The sequence below is a fragment of the Convolutriloba macropyga genome, chromosome 1 (genome assembly GCF_964194025.1).
Source record: "Convolutriloba macropyga chromosome 1, txConMacr16.3, whole genome shotgun sequence".
In the NCBI taxonomy this organism is placed as follows: Eukaryota; Metazoa; Xenacoelomorpha; order Acoela; family Convolutidae; genus Convolutriloba; species Convolutriloba macropyga.
In genome coordinates, this window is record NC_134468.1 from 66962996 (window position 1) to 66990016 (window position 27021).

Consider the following 27021-nt stretch of genomic DNA (forward strand, 5'->3'; position numbering starts at 1 on the left):
TTTTTGTTGAGCGACATTTTTGCTTTGCTGTGTTTAAGGAGCGCTATGTTTAAGGAACGCTATGAAAGTGCAGTTAACGAGCTTCTACATGGTGATATATCGCGTCTCAAAACGTATTGATTACGCTAGGCTGCATGTTTAAGGAGCATTAAAACATGAGAGGATTGGAGCTTAAACATGGTGGTACAGAATTCGAGTTAGAAATAATATATAGACTAGCAGGTCCGTGAAAGCAAACTAGATAAATTCTAACAACTTTCACAAACCTTCGGCAAAATATTAGGAACTTATATATAGTTAGACAGCACTTAAATTATGAATAATATATAGGAAAAAAACAATGATAAAGAAAGGTAAAAGAGAAGTCAAGAGAATGGAAGATGGAAAGAACGTAACACAATAACGGACGAAAAGCAACAATTACTAATTTTGGGCAAAAAAATAGCTTTTTTTCGGCAGAAGCTCGGGCGCGATCCAATGACCCTCGCCCAATTGATCTTATCCCTTACAATACCGATGCCTATTGCTTAAGTCTACTGCATTTCTATATCAGCGAATTGTTGAGGCTATAAGACTCTCTTGTTTTTACGATGCGGCATGCTTTATGAGCGCAAACACATGCACAAATTAGGAGCTTAAAGAAGATAAGAGAAAGAGGAAGGAAAAGCGAAAGAAAAAAACGAAAAAGAACAGTTGGCCAATTTTTGCCCAGGAAATTATTCGTCTTACTCCGCCCATAATTGGACGCAAACCCCTGCCTTCGTGATTTTATCCCTTAAAATACCGATGCTTATTGCTTACGTCTGTTGATTTCCAAAACTGGAAATATTTGGTAAATGGTTATTTGGCTGGCTTCGTTTTGCTATTTGGCCTGCTTTATAAGCGCAAAAAATGCCCAAATTAGGAGCTCAGACATGGCGTTACAGCACATCTTAAAACCCACATATTACAATAGGCTGCAGCTTTAAGGATCGTTAAAGAATGTGAAGCTAGAAGCGTTGCTAGGCATTGCGCTGAAATGTCATTTACATTTGACAATAAGAATATATTATAACGAAGAAATATAAAGAAAGAACTAGAGAAAAAAAGCAAAAAGAGACAGGAATTTATAAAAAATAACATCAGTTTCTGGTTCGGATTATTGGAGCAATTTTTGGCGCCAACTGAGGTGCGACCCGATGCCCCCACCTAACAGCCATAGGTCTTATCCCTTACGCTACCAATGCATATCACTTTTGTCTATTGCTTTTTCTATATAAGCAAAATTTTAGTCAATGGCAGTTCGGCTCGCTTGTTTATTTTAAGCGGCATGCTCAATGAGCGCAAAAACACATGAAAAGTAGAAGCTTAATTATGGTGGTATAGCACGTGTCATAGCGCATGTGTAACGCTCAGTTGCAGCTTTCAGGACCATTAGAGTATTAACCATTGCACTCAGATTCGAGTGCGACTTGCATTTAAAAGAATAGACAGGAGAAAGCAAATACTTGAACATAGAAAGATAAGAATAAAAGAGGAAAAGGAAAGAAATCTAGAGAGTTGATAAAAAACAACAATTACTTTTCCTTATTAGGGCCATTAAAACAATAGCCATTTTCCGCACAAACTTGGGTGCGATCCTGTGTCTCTCGCTTAGCAGTCATAGGTTTTATCCCTTGAGCTGTCGATGCCTATTGTTCGCTAGTGTATTGCTCTTTCATCAGATGAGGGGCTTTAATATGACAATAGAGATAGAGAAGAAAGGGAAGAGAAAAAATAGATAAAACCGAAAAAGAGCGAAAACAAACGGAAAAAAGAAAAAACTTTCCCATTCTTCTAACCTGAAAAAAATGCAACCTTTTTAGGTCCTAAATCGCACTCTCCGCTTAACAGCCATTAGTCTGATCCCTTACGATACCGATCCGTATTTCATTTGTCTATTGCTCTTTCTACATCAGCCGTGATTTGGTCAATGGATTTTCTGTTCGCCTGTTTTTGAAATCCGACACACAAAATATGGGCAGATCAGGAGCTTAAATATGACAAGAGAGAGAGAGAGGAGAAAGAGAAAAAAGAACGAAAGAAACAAACAATTTGCAAATTTTACACAGGAAATTATGCGTCTTTTTCCGCTGATACTCGGACTCGAACCCTTGCCCTTCGACTAACAGCCATTGTTCCCATCACTTACGCTACCGATCCTTATTACTAACCTCTTGCATTTCTAAATCAGCAAACTTTTGGTAATTGGATATAAAGATCGCCTCTTTTTGCTATGCAGCATAATCAACGAGTGCAAAAACATGAACAAATTAACAGCTCAGATATGACAAAAGAGAACAGGAATAATGCGCTTTTCTCCACCAAAAATCGGATACGAGTCCCTGCCACTCGCTTGACAACAATTGGTCTTATCCCTGACGCTACCGATGCCTATTGCTTACGTCTAAATCAGCCAATCATTTCCATATCAGCACACTTTAAGTCAAATTAGTCTCCCTTGCTTTTGAATTGCAGCATGCTTTGTTAGCCCAATATGACAGTATAGCGCGTCTCACAACGCATGTATTAACGCAAACAAAAAAGAGAAACTAAAGATGGAAAGGAAAAAGAAAAACAAAGCCAGCAAAGAAAGAAAGAAAAGAGTGAGAGAAAACATAGAGAGAAAAGAATGCCAAAAAGAGAAAAGGAGAGAAACTAAAGAAACGGGGCAGAAAAGAAAGAGACAAAAAAACAGAACACAAGCCAAAAAAGAAAGAAAGGAAGAGCGAAAAAAAGATAAGCTGAGAAAAGAAGAGAAAATGAAAGATGAAGAAAATGATAAAGAGACAGAGAGAGAGAGAGAGAGAGAGAGACAAAGAGTGAGAAGAAAAAGGAAGAAAGGAAAGAGAAAGAAGGAAAAAGAAAAGGAACGACACAGAAGGAGATAAAGAGACAGGCAGAGAGAGATAAAGAAAGGGAAAAGGGAAAAAAACGGAACGAAGAAACAAAGAACGAAAGAAAGATGAAAAGCCATGCGGAAATTTAGAAGAACCAACTGCCCAATTATCTTTCGCCGGAAATTATGCTTCTTTAACCGCCCGTAATTGGGATCCAGACCATACCATTCCTTAACAGTCATAGATCTAACCCCTTAGGCTACCGATGCCTACTGCTGTCTATTGAATTTTAAACATAAGCACATTTGTTGTCACTGGCTTTTTTTGTCTCGGTCCTTTTCGCTAAGCTGCATGCTTAATGAGCACCAAAACATGTGCAGATCAAGAGCTTAGTTATGGTGTTGTAGGCTTGATGCTTAGGCAAGAAACATTTTCGCATCAACCCGGGTGCGAAACCACGCCCCTCGCTTAACAGCCAAAGGTCTTATCGCTTACGCTCCCAATGCGTTTTGAATGTCAATCAGCAATATTTTGGTCAGCAATATTTTGGTCAAATCAGCGAAATATTAGTCAATGGGATTAATGGCTCGCCTGTTTTGGTAAGCTTATTGAGCGCTAAACATGTGCAGATTAGGAGCCAAAATATGACAACAAAGAAAGATTGGAAGAAAGACGAACATAGCTGGCAGATTGCCAGATAATAGCCGCAAAATCTAGGAATATCTGCAGTCTCAAAAAATAATAAAAGACCAAAAAACATCAAAGTGGTGAGATGTTACATTTTGATTAAGAAGCTGTTTAATTTATTGACGCTTCTAATATCTGCTCTCAAAAAACCTTCACTTAGAGTGACACACACTCACTTGATCTTATCTCCCTGAATTAAAGATTAAAGAAAAGTCAATTTTAGAAACAGTCAGTCTTTTTAGAGAGTGAGGTAAGTCACGTGTGACCAAAAGCCTAATCACGCAAACGAACAAAAAAAATCAATTCCACTAAGAGCAAAAATGAAATCACGCACGCAATTCGGTTGAAATTGCATGGACGAATGAACAAAAAGCAGGTTATGACGTCATATGATCGTTAAACTCTTGACGACTAAAAAAACACCCAGAGCAGGGCAATAATTGCGCCAGCTATCGCTGTGCGGCAGTTAAAAAGAAACGAAACAACAAAAAAAGAAAACCAACTTCTCAAGTTTGTGGTCCAGAAAATTATGCGTCTTTTTCCGCCTTTGAACACCTGCAGCCCACTCGACAGTCTTTTGTCTTATTTTCTGCGCTACCGATACCAGTTCCGCACGCCAATTGACTTTTCTAATGAGCAAATTCTATTTAGTGGAAATTTGGCTCGCTTTTCGCTATGCGCCATGCTTTATGAGTGCAAATAGTGGGCGAAATAGAGCTTAAATATGTCGATATAGCGCGTCGAAAAACACATGCTTCCGCTAGGCTGCATGTTTAAGTGAGTATTGAAGCTTAACCATGGTGGTACAGCATTCGAGTTAGAATTATTATAAAGATAGATAAAGAACAAAAATTTAACAAAAAAAGATAAGTAAGAACTTAAGACAGCATAAGACAACGAAAGAAAGCAAGGAAAGACAGAAAAGGAACGAAAGAAAAAAATCAACTTCTCAAATTATTTGTCCAGAAAATTATGCGTCCTTTTCACCCTTAATTAGACTCGAACCCTTAACAATCATTGGTCTTATACTTTACCCCACCAAAGCCTATTGCTTACGCCTACTGACCTTTCTAATGAGCAAATGGTTAGTGGCAATTTGTCTAGCTTTTTAGCTATGCGGAATGCCGTATGAGTGCTAAATATGCGGAATGCCGTATGAGTGCTAAATTTGAGCGAATTAGGAGCTTAAATAACGTAATATAGCGCGTCTCAAAAATCATGCATAACACTAGGCTGCATGTTTAAGGACCAATAAAGCATGTCAGGATAGGAGCTTAAACATGGCGGTACAGCATTTGAGTCAAATTGAAATTTGATAGATTAATAAGGAAAAAAAATTTAGCAAACAAAGATAAGAAAGAGTTAAAGAGAAAAAGAAAGCAAGCCAGAAAGACAGTAGTGGATGAAAAACAACAATCACCCGTTTCTAGGGTCACGAAAATGAGAATCATGTTTGGCATCAACTCGGGTGTGCACTCATGCCCCTCGCTTAACAGCCGTACGTCTTATCGCTTACCCTATGGATGCGTATTGCATTTTTCTACTGCTCCTGAATCAGAAAAATTTTGGTTAATGCCTCCAATAGTTTGCTTATTTGGGCAAGCTTAATGAGTTCAAAACATGTGCAGATTAGGAGCCAAAACATGACAAAAGCCACCGATTGGAAGGAAAGAAAACAAAAACGAACGAAACAAAGAGAAAAGCAATTTCTCAAATAACCAGTCCAAGAAATGATGCGTCCTTTTCCGCCTTTAATTAGACTTGAACTCCTGCAACTCGCTTAACAGTCATTGGTCTTATCCTCTACATTACCTTAGCCTTTCGCTTGCGCCTATCTAACTTCCTAATGAGCAAATTTTTGGTTAGCGGCTATTTGTCTCGCTTTTTGCTATGAGGCATACTTTATAAGTGCTAAGCATGAGCGAATTGGGAGCTTAAATATGATATAGCGCGTCTCAAAACGCATGCATTACGCCAGGCTACATGTTTAAGGACCGATAAAACATGAGCGGATGGGAGCTTAAGCACGGTGCTGCAGCATTCGAGTAAGAAATAATATATACATAGAAAGATAAAAAAATCTTTAACAAAGCCGGATAAAAAGAACTAAAAAGAAAAGTAAAGCAAGGAAAGGCATGACAGGAATAAAAACAACAATTACTCGTTTTTTGGGTCAAGAAAACAAGAACGCTTCCTGGCATCAGCTCGGGTTTGAAAACATGCCCCTCGCCTAACAGCCAAAAGTCTTATCGCTTACGCTACCAATGCGTTTCGAATGTTAATCAGCAATATTTTGGTCAAATCAGCGAAATTTTGGTCAATGGCATTAATGGCTCGCCTGTTTTGGTAATCAGATTGAGCGCTAAACATGTGCAGATTAGGAGCCAAAATATGACAACAGAGAAAGATTGGAAAAAAGACGAGCATAGCCGGCAGATCACCAGATAATAGCCGCAGTAGATAGGAAGATCTGCAGTCTCAAAAAATAGTAAAAGACCAAAAAACATCTAGTGGTGAGATGTTACATTTTGATTAAGAACCTGTTTAATTCGGTTAACGCTTCTGTTATCTGCGCTCAAAAAACCTTCACTTAGAGTGACACACACTCACTTGATCATATCTCCCTGAATTAAAGATTAAAGTAAAGAAAAGTCAATTTTAGAAAAAGGCAGTCTTTTTGAGAGTGAGCTAAGTCACGTGTGACCAAAAGCCTTATCACGCAAACGAACAAAAAAATCACTTCCACTAAGAGCAAAAATGAAATCACGCACGCAATTCGGTTGAAATCACATGAACGAAAGAACAAAAAGCAGGTTATGACGTCATATGATCCTTAAACTCTTGACGACTAACACCCAGAGAAGGGCAATAATAGAGCCAGCTATCGCTGTTCGGCAGTTAAAAAGAAACGAAACAACAAAAAAAGAAAACCAACTTCTCAAGTTTGTGGTCCACAAAATTATGCGTCTTTTTCCGCCTTTGAACACCTGCCGCCCGCTCGACAGTCTTTTATCTTATTTTCTGCGCTACCGATACCAGTTCCCCAGGCCAATTGACTTTTCTAATGAGCAAATTTTGATTAGTGGAAATTTGGCTCGCTTTTCGCTATGCGCCATGCTTTATGAGTGCAAAAAATGGGCGAAATAGAGCTTAAATATGTCGATATAGCGCGTCGAAAAACACATTCTTCCGCTAGGCTGCATGTTTAAGGACCGTTAAAACATGTGAGGATTGAAGCTTAAACATGGTGGTACAGCATTTGAGTTAGAATCATTATATAGATAGATAGATAAAGAAAACAAATAACAAAGAAAGATAATTAAGAACCAAAGACAGCATAAGACAACGAAAGAAAGCAAGAAAAGACAGAAAAGGAACGAAAGAAAAAAACCAACTTCTCAAATTATTCGTCCCGAAAATAATGAGTCCTGTTCACCTTTAATTAGACTCGAACCCTTAACAATCACTGGTCTTATCCTCTACCCCACCAAAGCCTATTGCTTACGCCTACTGACCTTTCTAATGAGCAAATGGTTAGTGGCAATTTGTCTAGCTTTTTAGCTATGCGGAATGCCTTATGAGTGCTAAATATGCGGAATGCCGTATGAGTGCTAAATTTGAGCGAATTAGGAGCTTAAATAACTTAATATAGCGCGTCTCAAAAATCATGCATAACACTAGGCTGCATGTTTAAGGACCAATAGAGCATGTCAGGATAGGAGCTTAAACATGGCGGTACAGCATTTGAGTCAGAATTAAAATTTTGATAGATTAATAAGGAAAAAATATTTAGCAAACAAAGATAAGAAAGGGTTAAAGAGAAAAAGAAAGCAAGCCAGAAAGACAGTAGTGGATGAAAAACAACAATCACCCGTTTTTAGGGTCAAGAAAAAGAGAATTATGTTTGGCATCAACTCGGGTGTGCACTCATGCCCCTCGATTAACAGCCATAGGTCTTATCGCTTACCCCATGGATGCGTATTGCATTTTTATTGCTCCTTCTGAATCAGAAAAACTTTGGTTAATGCCTCCATGGTTTGCTTATTTTGTCAAGCTTAATGAGTTCAAAACATGTGCAGATTAGGAGCCAAAAAATGACGAAAGCCAAGGATTGGAAGGAAAGAAAACAAAAACGAACGAAAGAAAAAGAAGCAATTTCTCAAATAACCAGTCCCAGAAATGATGCGTCCTTTTCCGCCTTTAATTAGACTTGAACTCCTGCAACTCGCTTAACAGTCATTGGTCTTATCCTCTACACTACCTTAGCCTTTCGCTTACGCCTATTTAACTTCCTAATGAGCAAATTTTTGGTTAGTGCCTATTTGTCTCGCTTTTTGCTATGAGGCATGCTTTATAAGTGCTAAGCATGAGCGAATTGGGAGCTTAAATATGATGAAAACAAGCTTGTCAAGAAAACAAGAACGCTTCTTGGCATCAGCTCGGGTTTGAAAACATGCCCCTCGCTTAACAGCCAAAAGTCTTATCGCTTACGCTACCAATGCGTTTCGAATGTCAATCAGCAATATTTTGGTCAAATCAGCGAAATTTTGGTCAATGGCATTAATGGCTCGCCTGTTTTGGTAATCTTATTGAGCGCTAAACATGAGCAGATTAGGAGCCAAAATATGACAACAGAGAAAGATTGGAAAAAAGACGAACATAGCTGGCAGATCACCAGATAATAGCCGCAGTAGATAGGAAGATCTGCAGTCTCAAAAAATAGTAAAAGACCAAAAAACATCTAGTGGTGAGATGTTACATTTTGATTAAGAACCTGCTTAATTCGATTAACGCTTCTGTTATCTGCGCTCAAAAAACCTTCACTTAGAGTGACACACACTCACTTGACCATATCTCCCTGAATTAAAGATTAAAGTAAAGAAAAGTCAATTTTAGAAACAGGCAGTCTTTTTGAGAGTGAGCTAAGTCACGTGTGACCAAAAGCCTAATCACGCAAACGAACAAAAAAATAACTTCCACTAAGAGCAAAAATGAAATCACGCACGCAATTCGGTTGAAATCGCATGAACGAATGAACAAAAAGCAGGTTATGACGTCATATGATCCTTAAACTATTGACGACTAACACCCAGAGAAGGGCAATAATAGAGCCAGCTATCGCTGTGCGGCAGTTAAAAAGAAACGAAACAACAAAAAAAGAAAACCAACTTCTCAAGTTTGTGGTCCACAAAATTATGCGTCTTTTTCCGCCTTTGAACACCTGCCGCCCACTCGACAGTGTTTTGTCTTATTTTCTGCGCTACCGATACCAGTTCCGCACGCCAATTGACTTTTCTAATGCGCAAATTTCATTTAGTGGAAATTTGGCTGGCTTTTCGCTATGCGCCATGCTTTATGAGTGCAAATAATGGGCGAAATAGAGCTTAAATATGTCGATATAGCGCGTCCAAAAACACATGCTTCCGCTAGGCTGCATGTTTAAGTGAGTATTGAAGCTTAACCATGGTGGTACAGCATTCGAGTTAGAATTATTATAAAGATAGATAAAGAAAAAAAATTTAACAAAAAAAGATAAGTAAGAACTTAAGACAGCATAAGACAACGAAAGAAAGCAAGGAAAGACAGAAAAGGAACGAAAGAAAAAAATCAACTTCTCAAATTATTCGTCCAGAAAATTATGCGTCCTTTTCACCCTTAATTAGACTCGAACCCTTAACAATCATTGGTCTTATACTTTACCCCACCAAAGCCTATTGCTGACGCCTACTGACCTTTCTAATGAGCAAATCGTTAGTGGCAATTTGTCTAGCTTTTTAGCTATGCGGAATGCCGTATGAGTGCTAAATATGCGGAATGCCGTATAAGTGCTAAATTTGAGCGAATTAGGAGCTTAAATAACGTAATATAGCGCGTCTCAAAAATCATGCATAACACTAGGCTGCATGTTTAAGGACCAATAAAGCATGTCAGGATAGGAGCTTAAACATGGAGGTACAGCATTTGAGTCAGAATTAAAATTTTGATAGATTAATAAGGAAAAAATATTTAGCAAACAAAGATAAGAAAGGGTTAAAGAGAAAAAGAAAGCAAGCCAGAAAGACAGTAGTGGATGAAAAACAACAATCACCCGTTTTTAGGGTCAAGAAAATGAGAATTATGTTTGGCATCAACTCGGGTGTGCACTCATGCCCCTCGATTAACAGCCATAGGTCTTATCGCTTACCCTATGGATGCGTATTACATTTTTATCGCTCCTGAATCAGAAAAACTTTGGTTAATGCCTCCAATGGTTTGCTTATTTTGGCAAGCTTAATGAGTTCAAAACATGTGCAGATTAGGAGCCAAAAAATGACGAAAGCCAAGGATTGGAAGGAAAGAAAACAAAAACGAACGAAAGAAAAAGAAGCAATTTCTCAAATAACCAGTCCCAGAAATGATGCGTCCTTTTCCGCCTTTAATTAGACTTGAACTCCTGCTACTCGCTTAACAGTCATTGGTCTTATCCTCTACATTACCTTAGCCTTTCGCTCACGCCTATTGAACTTCCTAATGAGCAAATTTTTGGTTAGTGGGTATTTGTCTCGCTTTTTGCTATGCGGCATGCTTTATAAGTGCTAAGCATGAGCGAATTTGGAGCTTAAATATGATATAGCGCGTCTCAAAACGCATGCATTACGCCAGGCTGCATGTTTAAGGACCGATAAAACATGAGCGGATGGGAGCATAAGCAAGGTGCTGCAGCATTCGAGTAAGAAATAATATATACATAGATAAAAAATCTTTAACAAAAATCTTTAACGAGGCGTATTGCATTTGTCTATTGCTCTTTCTGAATCAGCAATATTTTGGTTAATGGTTCTAACGGCCTGCCTGTTTTTGGCAAGCTTAATGAGCGCAAAACATGTGCAGATTGGGAGCTAAAATATGACAAAAATAAAAGATTGGAATTAAAGAAACCAAAAAACGAAAGAAAAGAAAAGCAACTTCTCAAATTTCTGGTTGAAGAGAATATGCATCCTTTCCGCCTTTAATTAGACTTGAAGCCCTGCTCCTCGCTTGACAGTCATCTTATCCTCTACACCGCCGATGTCTTTTGCTTACGCCTATTGACCTCACTAATGAGAAAATTTTTGGTTAGTGGCTATTTGTCTTGCTTTTTTTGCTATACGGAATGCTTCACGAGTGCCAAACATGAGCGAGTTAGGAGCTTAAATATTGCGATATAGCGCGTCTCAATACGCACGCATTACGCCAGGCCGCATGTTTAAGGACCGATAAAACATGAGCCGATAGGAGCTTAAGCGAGGTGCTGCAGCATTCGAATAAGAAATAAAATATAGATAGATAAAAAATCTTCAACAAAGAAGGATAAAAAAGAACTAAAACGAAAAGTAAAGCAAGGAAAGACATGATAGGAATAAAAACAACAATTACTCGTTTTTTGGGTCAAGAAAACAAGAACCATTCTTCGCATCAGCTCAGGTGCGAACCCATGCCCCTCGCTTAAAAGCCATAGGTCTTATCGCCTACGCTAACGAGGCTTATTGCATTTGTCTATTGCTCTTTCTGAATCAGCAATATTTTGGTTAATGGCTCTAACGGCCTACCTGTTTTGGCAAGCTTAATGAGCGCAAAACATGTGCAGATTGGGAGCTAAAATATGACAAAAGAGAAAGATTGGAATTAAAGAAACCAAAAAATGGAAAGGAACGAAAGAAAAGAAAAGCAACTTCTCAAAATTCTGGTCGAAGAGAATATGCGTCTTTTCCCGCCTTTAATTAGACTTGAACCCCTGCTCCTCGCCTGACATTCATCTTTTCCTCTACGCCAGCGATGTTTTGCTTACGCCTATTGACCTCTCTAATGAGAAAATTTTTGGTTAGTGGCTATTTGTCTTGCTTTTTTTGCTATACGGAATGCTTCACGAGTGCAAAACATGAGCAAGTTAGGAGCTTAAATATGGCGATATAGCGCGTCTCAATACGCACGCATTACGCCAGGCTAAATGTTTAAGGACCAATAAAACATGTGCGGATTGGAGATTGAGCAAGGTGCTGCAGCATTCGATTTAGAATTAATATATAGATAATAGAAGAAATTTTCCGAACCCATGCCCCTCGCTTTCTCATCGCTCAGGCTAACGATGAGTATGTATTGCATTTGTTAATTGCTCTTTATGAATCAGCAATATTTGTGTTAATGGCTCTATTGGCACTCCTGTTTTAGCATGTTTAATGAGCGCAAAACATGTGCGGATTCGGAGCCAAAATATGACAAAAGAGAAAAAGTGGAGGGAAAGAAAGGCAAAAAACGAAAAGGAAAGAAAAAAAAGAAGCAAAAAAATGAAACGAAAAAGAAAGCCAGCTCCTCAATTTTCTGGTCCAGGAAATTATGCGTTCTTTTCCGACTCGAGTCCAAAACATGAGAATAAGGAGCTTAAATATGGCTATATAGCGTGTCTCAAAACGCATGCTTATTACGCTAGGCTGTATGCTTATGGACCGTTAAAACCTGTGAGGATAGGAGTTTAAACATGGTAGTACAGCATTTGAGTTAAACCTAAGCTAGCAGGTCCGTGAAAGCAAACTAGATAAATTCAAAAAACTTTGACAAACCTTCGGCAAAATATGTGCGCATCCCAATAATAACTTAAATGAGACAATTACCAAAAACTCACCTTTTTTAAACAATCCTGAAATAAATGAAAAATTCTCTCCAAAAAATGACAGCATGTAATGGCCAGAAATATTGAGCAAAGCTGCCAAACATGATAAAAAGAAGTTTCATGTTTTCTCTTCTGATGAAAATAAAACAGCCGACGAACATCCAGCGAAATAACCTAATAATGGAAGTAGTAGTATTTGTAGCCTGCCTTGACGTAAGCGATAAACGTCTCCAAGCAGCCTAAAGCAACGTCAGAACTTCCTATGAACAACTAACATCTACGAAAAACGTACTGCATCTTTACCTTAATTTCAAAAGTAAAATACTGTTTCGACTGTTTAAAAATCAACATGTGCAAAATTCAGATCTCGCAAAAATCAAGATATCCAATTCAAACAAGTATATCGAAAATTCAGATCTAACAAGCGATAACATTGCATGAGCAAAATGGTTGGAAATCAGTTAAACGAAAACATTCCATAATGAGCAAAAAGTTGTACACCTCGCACAGCCAGAAACACCTACACAAAAATCGAAAAAGAGAAGTGTATTGTCCTCATATTGTCGACGCAAACATCTGGCCAAAATAAAAAAAAGAAGTAAAGGCCAATAAAAGCTCCGCTCAGCTATCACTATCACAGCTATTAATTTGAAAAAGGAAGAAATCAGCGCTTTTTGGAGAATCAATTGCCATCAAAAGTTTTTTGGAAACTATTCTCTTGTTCGCTGACTTTTCTTGCATTCCTTTTTTTCCAAGCATGAACATTTTGGCATCTGCATTTTTTGGTCATTGACTGTTTTTGCATTTCGGTTAATGACTCTTTTCCAATCTGAGCCTTTTCGGATATTGACCTTTTAAGAGAGCCACTTTTGTGGTCATTGACCTCTCGCTATCTGACCATAAAACCATGCTGCTCGAGAGCTCTTAAACATGCTCTTCGAGAGCTCTTAAACATGCTCTTTAGAGGCCTCATAAAACATGCATTTTGGATTTCGTTAATCATGGTGCCTCATAAACAAATGCAATTTATACATAGGATAGATAAAAGAAATTTCTTTAACAAAGAAAGATAAGAAAGAATTAAAGAGAACGCAAGAAAGAAAGGCAGAAATGGAAAAACAACAATTACCTCCTTTTTCGGGTCAAGAAAAAAAGATCCATATTTCGCATCAAATCGGGTGCGAAATCATGCCCCTCGCTTGCTTAAAAACCATACGTCACATTGCTTACGCAATAGATGAGTATTGCATTTGTCCATTGCTCTTTATGAACCTCAATATTTTGGTTAATGGCTCCCATGGCTTACCTGCTTTGGCAAGCTTAATGAGCGCAAAACATGTGCAGATTAGGAGCTAAAATATGACAAAAAGGGAAAGATTGGAAGGAAAGAAAACAAACATAGCCAGCAGATTACCGGAAAAGCTGCGAATAGACTTGCGAGCCGTATGATAGAGATAGAAATAGATACAGATATAAGTTGAAAAATTTATCGACGCCTTTCAAAAAGCTATGAACAAAATTAAACGATAAATTAATCAAGCTTGTTAAAATTCATTGCGCAGAAGCCTTTTTATTAGGGACCCTTACTACCCATATGAGTTTCTTTGACCTTAAACTAATTCAAAATTAAATTAAATTTAAAGTGCAAAAGTCATTTTATTGAGTGAAGTAGGTCAGTTATGATCAAACTCTAATCACGCAAAAAAATTTTTGCTAGAGAATGTGAGAAATGACGCAAAAGCACGCGCGCAAAAGCAGTTAGTGAGAGGAAGAAGTAATTCAAAAAATTGAACTTTTCAGCTTTAAGGTGTGAACAAATGTAAAACGAAAAAAGAGTGTCAGAAGACGAAACAAAAATCAAGAGCACCGCAATATAGCTCCACTCAGCTTAGAGCTTCGCAGCTATATAGAAAACGAAAAGGAAAAAAAGAAAAACAACATCTCAAAACTCTGCTCCAGGAGAATATGCGTCCTTTTTCACGTTTAATTAGACTCGAACACCTGCGCCTCTCTTGACAGTGCATGCGTCCTTTTTCACGTTTAATTAGACTCGAACACCTGCGCCTCTCTTAAATATGGTGATATAGGCGTCTCAAAACGCATGCATTACGCTAGGCATTACAGCTATATAGAAAACGAAAAGGAAAAAAAGAAAAACAACATCTCAAAACTCTGCTCCAGGAGAATATGCGTCCTTTTTCACGTTTAATTAGACTCGAACACCTGCGCCTCTCTTGACAGTCATTGGTCTTATCCTCTACGCGACCGATGCCTTTCGCTTACGCCTATTGACCTTCCTAATGAGCAAATTTTTGGTTAGTGGCTATTTGTCTCGCTTTTGCTATGAGAAATGCTTCATGAGTGCAAAACATGAGAAAATTAGGAGCTTAAATATGGTGATATAGGCGTCTCAAAACGCATGCATTACGCTAGGCTGTATGTTTATGGACTTGTACGTTTATGTGAGGATTAGAGCTTAAACATGGTAGTACAGCATTCGAGTTAGAATGAAAACATACACGGCAGATTGCCGGAAAATAGCCGCCGTTGATTCCAATAAGCATGATTGGGATTGAACGAATAGAAGATATTGAAAAAAAAAATATTTTTGTACAAAAAAATTTTTTAAGTCCAATTTATTCTGATGGCATTTCGTAGTTGAACATACTTCTGTTTCATAGAGAGAGGCTACAGGGGCTACTATCAATACCAATAAGCATAAGAGATGGTAACTAAGACTTATAGGAACGACGTTCAAGTAGCGGGCATCTAAAATTGGGCTTTATGGGTTTATCCCGTTTCTAATTCTGACTTCAATTTTTTATACTGAATCGGTTCATTTTGAATTGCTTTGCTGAGCAACTGATGTTAAAATTCACTTTTAGAAGAATGAGAGAAGAGAGAAACTAGCCTACAGAATACAAAAAGATTTCACGCAAAATGTCGAAAAAGCGGCAAAATGGTAAAGCGAAAAAACGAAGTAAAAAAACATAGCCGGAAGAATTCCGGAAACGACTCGAAGTGAAAATCCATTTAAACGCCATCCAACTACTCATCAAACAAAACGTGCTTCCACTAATATATGGTTATCCTGAAACAAAACCATGAAACAAAAAAGTAAAAACAAAAAAATCAAATCTGTTAAAATATGATAAAAAATCTGATCAAATTTTGTTATAATTTGAGATCCCGAAAAAAACAATCTCTGCCAAGATAACTTCATCAAAACTAGTACTCACAAAAACTTTGTGAAATTCGAAAAAATACTTTAGGCTAAATTATGAAAAAACAACTTTCACTGAAATAACTTTCAAAAACAACTCTTTCACTGAAACAAAATACTTTAGGCTAAAGTATTTAACTCTTAAAAACAACTTTCACTGGAAAACTGAAAAAAAGTTACTAATTTTTTTTTAATATTTCAAAAGCATATAAATCCAAAGAAAAATTCTTTAAACCTTTAAACCACTACCGAAACCAGCCTAAAATTAAAACAAAATCATAACCAAACCTCTTAACCAAAATAAATAAAAAAAAAACTGCTTTAAAATGCCGCACGTGAACAAAAAAAAAATTTCGCTCGCTTGGAGAAAATTTTTCCACACATCAATTTCTCGCTCTCTCAAAAACAGCGGTATGAACAAAAACCACTCTCTTTTCGCTCCGCTCTTCACTTTTGTTCAGCACCAAAGTCACTGCAAATTTTTTCACGCGTTTAATATCCCGCTTCAAAAATCACTCCAATAAAATTGATTAAACATAGCCGGCAGATTGCCGGAATAGCTGCGAAAGAATAGACCTGCGTGCCATATAATAGAGATAGAAACAGATACAGATCTAAATTGAAAAAAAAATCGACTCCACTCAAAAAGCTACGTAAAAAACATTCACCGATAAATTAAATAAAGCTTGTTAAAATTCATTCCACAGAAGCCTCTTATTAGGGACCTTTACTGCACATATGAGTTCCTTTGACCTTAAACAAATTCAAATTAAACTTAAGTTTTAAAGTGCAAAAGTCATTTTATTGAGGGAGGTAAGTCATGTTTGATCAAAATCTAAACAACCTAAAAACTTTTGCTAGAGAGAGTGAGAAATGACGTCACGCGCGCAAATGCCGTTAGTGAGAGGAAGAAGTCATTCAGAAAAATTGACTTTTTCAGCTTTGCTGTGTGAACAAATGTAAAACGAAAAAAGAGCGTCAGACGACGAAACAAAAAACATAGCCGGAAGAATTCTGGAACCGAAAGGAAGTAGAAGTGATCATCCTCACTGACCTAATGCATAATCCACCTAATTATACTAAACATTTTGAAACAACCGGATTATATGGGAAACGTATTTGACAAAAACTGATACACAACCTGATATTAATCAACTTCAGTGGCAAGTCCAGAAAAAACAATTAGTAAAGGAACCTGTTATACAGATAGTTTGATACAGGAACCTGCTACAGATATTCATTAAAATCTTAACAATTGACACACAACCCAATAAAATTGGTTCATCAAAAGACACTCGAAAGGGGAAGATGACAGACAAAACCCTCGAGTAAAAATCTCTAAAAAAAACTCGCTGCAAACGCTAACTGCAATTTACAAACCATTCATTTGAGCAAATGTTAATAACAATCTCTCTTACATCAGTCATCCAACCAAAAATTTGAGAAGTACAAAAACAATTAAAACATAAGAGTAAAAAAAACAGAATAATTAGAAATGTTTAATTTAATTATGTGATATGTGCTCTGTTTACCTATCACAATTCTTCCCAACCATTATTCGTCTCACACGTTCTACAACATTTTCTTCCAGATAGGCTACTCATCCAAAAGGAGGACGAGAAAGATCAATTGACTGTTGGAAACAGCTAAGAACAAAAAACTGAAAAAAATATGAAATTTAGGTTTGAGAAAATTGCCATGACTAGATTTGAAGTGTCAGTCCATAGTCTCAATACCTCAAAAGCAACTTTTTTTCAACTTATCCCGTTTTGAAAGCTCAGTCATGAAAACAGGTGTGAAAACATCTTACAAAAATAAAAAAAAAGACAGAGCACCAATACAACCCAATTCTTGGATTGTAAAAAAAATAGGAGCGCTATAATAGCCGGCTGAGAAGATGAGGGCGGCTATTAAACATCGAAAGTGTCTAAAATTGTCAGCGATATTTCCGCTGATAAGTGGGACTGGAACGAAAATTCACAGGCACCGACACTTTCTGAGTTGATAACTAGGAGGAGGTTAAAAACATACCCGGCAGATTGCCGGAAAATAGCCGCCATTGATTCCAATAAGCATGATTGGGATTAAAATCACAGAAGATATTGAAAAAAAAAGATTTTTGTACAAAAACATTTTTTTAAGTCCAATTTATTTTGATGGCATTTCGTAGTTGAACATACTTCTGTTTCTTAGAGAGAGGCTACAGGGGCTACTATCAATAACAATAAGCATTAGAGAGAGGTAACTAAAATTTATAGGAACGACGTTCAAATAGCGGGCATCTAAAATAGGGCTTTATGGGTTTATCACGTTTCTATTTCTGACTTCAATTTTTTATACTGACTCTGTTCATTTTGAATTGCTTTGCTGAGCAACTGATGTTCAAAATCACTTTTAGCGGAATGAGAGAAGAGAGAAACTAGCCTAGAGAAGTCAAAAAGATTTCACGCAAAATGTTGAAAAGGCGGCAAAATGAGGTAAAGCGAAACTTTTTTTTATTCGACGAAGTAAAAAAACATAGCAGGACAAGTCCTGACGTACAATTCAAAGAATTTTCATTGACTAAAAAAACTAGACCTAAAACGGACTATGAATGGATTGGAAAAACCATTTTGAAAAAAATCCGATCCAAAAAATCGAAAAAAAGAGTAAAAATCAAAGTGAAATTGCCGCATGTGAACAAAAAACCACTAGCGATAAAGCGAATTTTTGTTCAAACACCGTATTCTCACTCTACTTTAAAATTAGAGCGAAAAAATTTCACGCCGCAAAACCACTTGCTTTTTCGCTCCACTTCCTGTATCGGCGTGACCAAAATCACTACTCCAATTTGACTTCAAAAATCATGAAAATGTGTGAACAGATCTTAAAAAAAAGACAGCGCCCCAATACAATTCAAATTCTTTGAATTGTAAAGAACCAAGAGCACCGCAATATAGCTACGCTCAGCTTACAGCTTCGCAGCTATAAAAAAAAGGATGTTCAAGGACTATACGAGGCCTAAAATTTAGGAATCAACCTGAACGAATCCTAGTTTTATTTACCTGTAGAATATCGAGAGCTCCCAATTCTGTCCACCTTCCCTTCTCTGGACTGTAGACTTGCGTGCCTTTGATTATGACAGTGTGTGCTGGCAGATTGACACCCCAGGCGAGTGTGGCTGTTGACACCAACACCTAAATAGAGCTCGAAGAAATGCATTTCATTTGTTCCTAAACTCAGTTTTGTTACACGAATCAAGTATCGGGGGAAACTACGTGCACTCTCAGGCATAGTACATGGCCTAAACGGTCACGTCTCAACCAATAGACGTACCAAAATGTAAAACTTTCAACGAATCTGATTGGCTGAGAAATTTAAAATACTGCAACTCTATGCGCTCAATTAGCCTAAATTGGACATCACCTAATTCTAGATTATATAATGTACAGAATCTGGCCATGCCTCGCGGGCCATGGCCATGCCTCACCAGCCCGTGGGACTTGATATGAATCTATCACAACCGAACGTGAGATTAGTTCCTCCCAAAACATAGCCGGCAGATTGCCGGAATAGCTGCGAAAGAATAGACCTGCGTGCCATATAATAGAGATAGAAACAGATACAGATCTAAATTGAAAAAAAAAATTGACGCCGCTCAAAAAACTAGGCTAAAAACATTCAGCAATAAATTAATACAGCTTGTTAAAATTCATTCCACAGAAGCCTCTTATTAGGGACCTTTACTGCACATAGGAGTTCCTTTGACCTTAAACAAATTCAAATTAAACTTAAGTTTTAAAGTGCAAAAGTCATTTTATTGAGTGAGGTAAGTCATGTATGATCAAAATCTAACCACGCAAATAACCTAAAATCTTTCGCAAAAGCGAGTGAGAAATGACGTCACGCGCGCAAATGCCGTTAGTGAGAAGAAGAAGTCATTCAGAAAATTTGACTTTTTCAGCTTTGCGGTGTGAACAAATGTCAAACGAAAAAAGAGCGTCAGACGACGAAACAAAAAAAACCCAAGAGCACCGCAATATAGCTACGCTCAGCTTACAGCTTCGCAGCTATAATAAATATATTTTTGCTCTTTCGGTCACTAGCGCAATGCTGTCTGCCATTTTCACTTGCGCCGGCGTAAACATTTAATTTCCAAAACCATTTACAGACCCTATGTTCGCTTTGGGAGAGCAATAAATTACGACTTGATTTGTAAATCCTTCCAAAACATACCCGGCAGATTGCCGGAAAATAGCCGCCGTTGATTCCAATAAGCATGATTGGGATTGAAACAACAGAAGATATCGAAAAAAAGATTTTTGTACAAAAACATTTTTTTAAGTCCGATTTATTTTGATGGCATTTCGTTCTTGAACATACTTCTGTTTCTTAGAGAGAGGCTACAGGGGCTACTATCAATAACAATAAGCATTAAAGATGGTAAATAAGACTTATAGGAACGACGTTCAAATAGCGGGCATCTAAATTTGGGCTTTATGGGTTTATCCCGTTTCTATTTCTGACTTCAATATTTATACTGACTCTGTTCATTTTGAATTGCTTTGCTGAGCAACTGATGTTCAAAATCACTTTTAGCAGAATGAGAGAAGAGAGAAAGGCGGCAAAATGAGGTAAAGCGAAACATTTTTTTATTCGACGAAGTAAAAAACATAGCAGGACGAGTCCTGAAATACAATCCAAGTAATCGAATGAAAGGCTGACCTAATGAACCTGACCAGCAGATCAATTGAACAATCCCAGCCAACAAGACAAAACCTCAAAAGTTGAGAAACTAAAAGAATCAAACAAACTAACCAAAAAAAAGATCATTGCTAAAACCCTTGAAGCTTTTAACTAAGGCCATATATGACTCATTTCAAAATACTCATTAACTCACGCATAAACCTTGAGAGAGATGAATCTGCCACTAAAAGTAGATAAACTGGACAAATATGACAAATGCATCAAGAAACTGAGAATAGAAAATTTGAAGAAAATTTCCAAAAAAGGCCTATAAAAATAGTCAAAACATTTTTTGACTCTGGAGTTCTGTTTTGTAAATCGTCTACAAGATTTAAAAAGTTTCGTTGGCCAGTAAAGATAGTCAAACTCAGAGAATGACAAATCAAAAAATTTGAAAACAATCGAAAATTTTAAATTGCAAGCTTTATTTAAAAAATTCCCAACAATTGCTAAATTAAAAAATTGGAAACTATTTTATTGCCCCTAGAGACTATGTAGTAACATACTGGCAAACCCTACAGGAGGTTCCCTGGCCACTGAATAAAAAATTCAAAAATTTAAAGAAAAAAATTGCAACTTTATCAAAAAATTGGTAAAAGATATTTAAGTGTTGAATTCCATTCCATGGCCACAAAATATTTTCCGTAAACTGTTTGCAAACCCTAGGCTTCTTGCTCCCTGGGGCTGGAAAACTTGAATAACGACAATAAATTTCAGAAAATTTGGAAAAAAACTAAGTTTGATTAAATTAAAATTGGTAAAATTCATAAAGTTAAAATCTTTAAAACGACTTCATTACCACTAGAAACTAAGCAATAACCTACTAATAAACCCCAGAGGAGATTTTTTGACATCAAAGTCTAAAACAACTCAAAAAATGACAAAAATTTCAAAACATTTTTAAAAAAATAGTATAAATTACCCTGTTTATGTTTGGAGTAGCAATAGATATAGCGCTTGAAGTTGCCGTAAAAAGCAATTACGTCTTGCAAAGGACCTTTATCAACTTTAATAAACCTCCATTTTAGACTGTTCTAACAAAAAATCCAAAAAATGTCGAAAAAGGGCTAAAAATGTTATTATTTTAGGCTCAAAAACTCACAAAAATGACCTTTTAACCTTGAATTACGGCCTTCTCAGTAGCTTCACCACTCTAAGTACTTGAGGGACTACCAAACGCGGGCCTCTAATGAAACTTGATGCCCGCTGAGCTTTACCTGTTTATCCCGTTTTGAAAGCTCAAAGTCATGAAAACAGGTGTGAAAACATCTTACAAAAATAAAAAAAAAAGACAGAGCACCAATACAATCCAATTCTTGGATTGTAAAAAAAAATATGAGCGCTATAATAGCCGGCTGAGAAGATGAGGGCGGCTATTAAACATCGAAAGTGTCTAAAATTATCAGCGATATTTCTGCTGATAAGTGGGACTGGAACGAAAATTCACAGGCACCGACACTTTCTGAGTTGATAACTAGGAGGAGGTTAAAAACATACCCGGCAGATTGCCGGAAAATAGCCGCCATTGATTCCAATAAGCATGATTGGGATTGAAATCACAGAAGATATTGAAAAAAAAAATTTTTGTACAAAAACATTTTTTTAAGTCCAATTTATTTTGATGGCATTTCGTAGTTGAACATACTTCTGTTTCTTAGAGAGAGGCTACAGGGGCTACTATCAATAACAATAAGCATTAGAGAGAGGTAACTAAAATTTATAGGAACGACGTTCAAATAGCGGGCATCTAAAATAGGGCTTTATGGGTTTATCACGTTTCTATTTCTGACTTCAATTTTTTATACTGACTCTGTTCATTTTGAATTGCTTTGCTGAGCAACTGATGTTCAAAATCACTTTTAGCAGAATGAGAGAAGAGAGAAACTAGCCTAGAGAAGTCAAAAAGATTTCACGCAAAATGTTGAAAAGGCGGCAAAATGAGGTAAAGCGAAACTTTTTTTTTTCGACGAAGTAAAAAAACATAGCAGGACAAGTCCTGACGTACAATTCAAAGAATTTTCATTGACTAAAAAAACTAGACCTAAAACGGACTATGAATGGATTGGAAAAACCATTTAGAAAAAAATCCGATCCAAAAAATTGAAAAAAAGTAAAAATCAAAGTGAAATTGCCGCATGTGAACAAAAACCACTAGCGATGAAGCGAATTTTTGTTCAAACACCGTATTCTCACTTTACTTTAAAATTAGAGCGAAAAAATTTCACGCCGCAAAACCACTCGCTTTTTCGCTCCATTTCCTGTTTCGGCGTGACCAAAATCACCACTCCAATTTGACTTCAAAAATCATGAAAATGTGTGAACAGACCTTAAAAAAAAAACATAGCCGGAAGAATTCCGGAAACGACTCGAAGTAAAAATCTGAATCTGACGAAGTAAAAATTTTCACTAATCAGATGCATCACCAGCATATTACCAATCACCAATCGACAGATAGCGTAACCAATTCACAAAGAAAAGACTGGAGAACTGGAAACTTGACAAAGGAGAAAATCAAAAAAGAATTATTCTCTAAAAGTCCAAATAAAATTCTCTACAAAAAGATAACATGCAGTTTCCCATCCATAACTAATAGAAATCAATTAGTTATATATTTGGCTAGATCAATCGCCCACCTAGTACTTGCAGAGAAATGTTAAACAACAAACTAAAAAAGACTATTAAATCTTAAACAAATTAGAATTTTGTAGAATTTGTTTAAATGAAAACTGCCCTCCTGCTAAGCCTTCAAGTGCAAATTCATAGTATCGACACCTAGAAAATGCTCCTTATTGAGAAAAAGTTGCCAACAAAAAACATTAAACTGGAAGAAGTAGGGAAAAAAAGTTAAGAAAAAAGACAAAAATTGGCCAAAATTTGCTCTGATTTACTCGAATTTCTTTAAAAACAAATCGAAACTAATATCAATCAAAATGAGAAAACATCCAAAACAACTAAAACAGCTGACTTCCACTATAAAACTCCCCAAATGATATCAAAGGTTGAAAAAGAATAGAAAGGACATTTAAAACCAAATTGAACAAAAAAACGAGAAAAAGTAAGGTGTTTTTTAAATTTTACAAGAAAAAAGCCAAATAAAATTATTTTGATAAAATAGAGCAATGAGGTGATCGCGAAATAATGGACAAGTCATAACAAGCTAAGAAAATGTCTACGATTGAAAAAAAACGAAAAAAGCAAAAAAATTTCAAAAAATGGTTGAAAAATTTTCAATTTTTCTGTCATTTTTCTTCAGAAAAAAATGTTTTATACCAGCAAAATTGTAATCAATTTGTAACCCTGATATTCCTTGAGTAACGAGCTTCTATTCAAATTGCACTTAAAGCAGTAAAACAAAACAAAAGGCCGAAATACAATAAATTTTGTCGAAAAATCAGCAAAACTGATCAAAAACCTCCAAATTTGCCTAAAACTCAAATTAACTACTCGAAACCTTTCATTCCTATCAGAACAAGCCCAAATCCAATACAAAAACATACCCGGCAGATTGCCGGAAAATAGCCGCCGTTGATTCCAATAAGCATGATTGGGATTGAAATAACAGAAGATATTGAAAAAAAAAGATTTTTGTGCAAAAACATTTTTTTAAGTCCGATTTATTTTGATGGCATTTCGTGGTTGAACATACTTCTGTTTTAGAGAGAGGCTACAGGGGCTACTATCAATACCAATAAGCATTAGAGATGGTAACTAAGACTTATAGGAACGACGTTCAATTAGCGGGCATCTAAAATTGGGCTTTATGGGTTTATCCCGTTTCTACTTCTGACTTCAATTTTTTATACTGACTCTGTTCATTTTGAATTGCTTTGCTGAGCAACTGATGTTCAAAATCACTTTTAGCAGAATGAGAGAAGAGAGAAACTAGCCTAGAGAAGTCAAAAAGATTTCACGCAAAATGTTGAAAAGGCGGCAAAATGAGGTAAAGCGAAACTTTTTTTTTTCGACGAAGTAAAAAAACATAGCAGGACAAGTCCTGACGTACAATTCAAAGAATTTTCATTGACTAAAAAAACTAGACCTAAAACGGACTATGAATGGATTGGAAAAACCATTTAGAAAAAAATCCGATCCAAAAAATTGAAAAAAAGTAAAAATCAAAGTGAAATTGCCGCATGTGAACAAAAACCACTAGCGATGAAGCGAATTTTTGTTCAAACACCGTATTCTCACTTTACTTTAAAATTAGAGCGAAAAAATTTCACGCCGCAAAACCACTCGCTTTTTCGCTCCATTTCCTGTTTCGGCGTGACCAAAATCACCACTCCAATTTGACTTCAAAAATCATGAAAATGTGTGAACAGACCTTAAAAAAAAAACATAGCCGGAAGAATTCCGGAAACGACTCGAAGTAAAAATCTGAATCTGACGAAGTAAAAATTTTCACTAATCAGATGCATCACCAGCATATTACCAATCACCAATCGACAGATAGCGTAACCAATTCACAAAGAAAAGACTGGAGAACTGGAAACTTGACAAAGGAGAAAATCAAAAAAAATTATTCTCTAAAAGTCCAAATAAAATTCTCTACAAAAAGATAACATGCAGTTTCCCATCCATAACTAATAGAAATCAATTAGTTATATATATTTGGCTAGATCAATCGCCCATCTAGTACTTGCAGAGAAATGTTAAACAACAAACTAAAAAAGACTATTAAATCTTAAACGAATTAGAATTTTGTAGAATTTGTTTAAATGAAAACTGCCCTCCTGCTAAGCCTTCAAGTGCAAATTCATAGTATCGACACCTAGAAAATGCTCCTTATTGAGAAAAAGTTGCCAACAAAAAACATTAAACTGGAAGAAGTAGGGAAAAAAAGTTAAGAAAAAAGACAAAAATTGGCCAAAATTTGCTCTGATTTACTCGAATTTCTTTAACAAAAACAAATCGAAACTAATATCAATCAAAATGAGAAAACATCCAAAACAACTAAAACAGCTGACTTCCACTATAAAACTCCCCAAATGATATCAAAGGTTGAAAAAGAATAGAAAGGACATTTAAAACCAAATTGAACAAAAAAACGAGAAAAAGTAAGGTGTTTTTTAAATTTTACAAGAAAAAAGCCAAATAAAATTATTTTGATAAAATAGAGCAATGAGGTGATCGCGAAATAATGGACAAGTCATAACAAGCTAAGAAAATGTCTACGATTGAAAAAAAAAACGAAAAAAGCAAAAAAATTTCAAAAAATGGTTGAAAAATTTTCAATTTTTCTGTCATTTTTCTTCAGAAAAAAATGTTTTATACCAGCAAAATTGTAATCAATTTGTAACCCTGATATTCCTTGAGTAACGAGCTTCTATTCAAATTGCACTTAAAGCAGTAAAACAAAACAAAAGGCCGAAATACAATAAATTTTGTCGAAAAATCAGCAAAACTGATCAAAAACCTCCAAATTTGCCTAAAACTCAAATTAACTACTCGAAACCTTTCATTCCTATCAGAACAAGCCCAAATCCTATACAAAAACATACCCGGCAGATTGCCGGAAAATAGCCGCCGTTGATTCCAATAAGCATGATTGGGATTGAAATAACAGAAGATATTGAAAAAAAAAGATTTTTGTGCAAAAACATTTTTTTAAGTCCGATTTATTTTGATGGCATTTCGTGGTTGAACATACTTCTGTTTTAGAGAGAGGCTACAGGGGCTACTATCAATACCAATAAGCATTAGAGATGGTAACTAAGACTTATAGGAACGACGTTCAATTAGCGGGCATCTAAAATTGGGCTTTATGGGTTTATCCCGTTTCTACTTCTGACTTCAATTTTTTATACTGACTCTGTTCATTTTGAATTGCTTTGCTGAGCAACTGATGTTCAAAATCACTTTTAGCAGAATGAGAGAAGAGAGAAACTAGCCTAGAGAAGTCAAAAAGATTTCACGCAAAATGTTGAAAAGGCGGCAAAATGAGGTAAAGCGAAACATTTTTTTATTCGACGAAGTAAAAAAAAAAAAAGGAGCGCTATAATAGCCGGCTGAGAAGATGAGGGCGGCTATTAATCATAACCAAACCTCAAAAACAAGAAAAGTTTTAAAAAACTGCTTTTAAAAGCCGCACGTGAACAAAAAAATTTCGCTCGCTCAGAGAAAATTTTTTCACACATCAATTTCTCGCTCTCTCAAAAAACAGCGGTATGAACAAAAAAACCACTCTCGTTTCGCTCCGCTCTTCACTTTTGTTCAGCAACCAAATCACTCGAAATTTTTTCACGCGTTTCATTTCCCGCTTCAAAATTCACTCCAATAAAATTGATTAAAAAAAAAAGGACTTCTCCAATACTCCTCTTCGAGTCGTAAAAAAGACAGCGCCCCAATACAATTCAAATTCTTTGAATTGTAAAAAAATAGGAGCGCTATAATAGCCGGCTGAGAAGATGAGGGCGGCTATTAATGAGAACCAAATTAAGGCAAAACGCTGCTTGACAGTTACTCACCGCCAGCAGATCGGCAAAAAAACAACAGGTTCAAAGCTCTATCTCTATCGAAATTAGCTTCAAACATTCAGAGTTTTCTATCCAGGCACTATTTGCAATTGGTTGCACTTTCCATAATCTGGCTTCTAAAGTCTCATTACAAACCTGAATGTGTCGGTCACTAAAGAGGTCTTCTACAAGAGTCCTATCTACTCTGCCCATGCCTGCGTGATGAATGGCAAAGCCATAAGGCAACAGATCTCGCAGTTCACTGTCCTTCACGTCTTCTGCCTCTTTGCGTAGGATCTCCACCGAAGCTGACTCCTCCTGCAAAATAGATACGGGGGGCGCTACGAGAAGTTAAGTGTTGGGTAACACGCGGCAGTGAACCATTAGAACACAATCGACTAACGTCGGGCGAATTGCTCTCAAATGACCGGCGAGCGCAAGGCTTCT

The 27021-nt window shown here is 36.5% G+C and overlaps 1 protein-coding gene across 1 annotated transcript in view; it reads right to left on the reverse strand.

The window, feature by feature from the left end:
• The window catches only part of LOC142341807 (U5 small nuclear ribonucleoprotein 200 kDa helicase-like), a 252374-nt gene that overhangs the window by 138358 nt on the left and 86995 nt on the right, over positions 1 to 27021 (reverse strand). The window contains exons 15-16 of the mRNA XM_075393052.1: positions 26731 to 26892; positions 18439 to 18570 (exon numbers count right to left, since the gene is read on the reverse strand). Of these exons, the coding sequence (XP_075249167.1) occupies positions 18439 to 18570; positions 26731 to 26892 (294 nt within the window). The remainder of the gene's footprint in view (positions 1 to 18438; positions 18571 to 26730; positions 26893 to 27021) is intronic.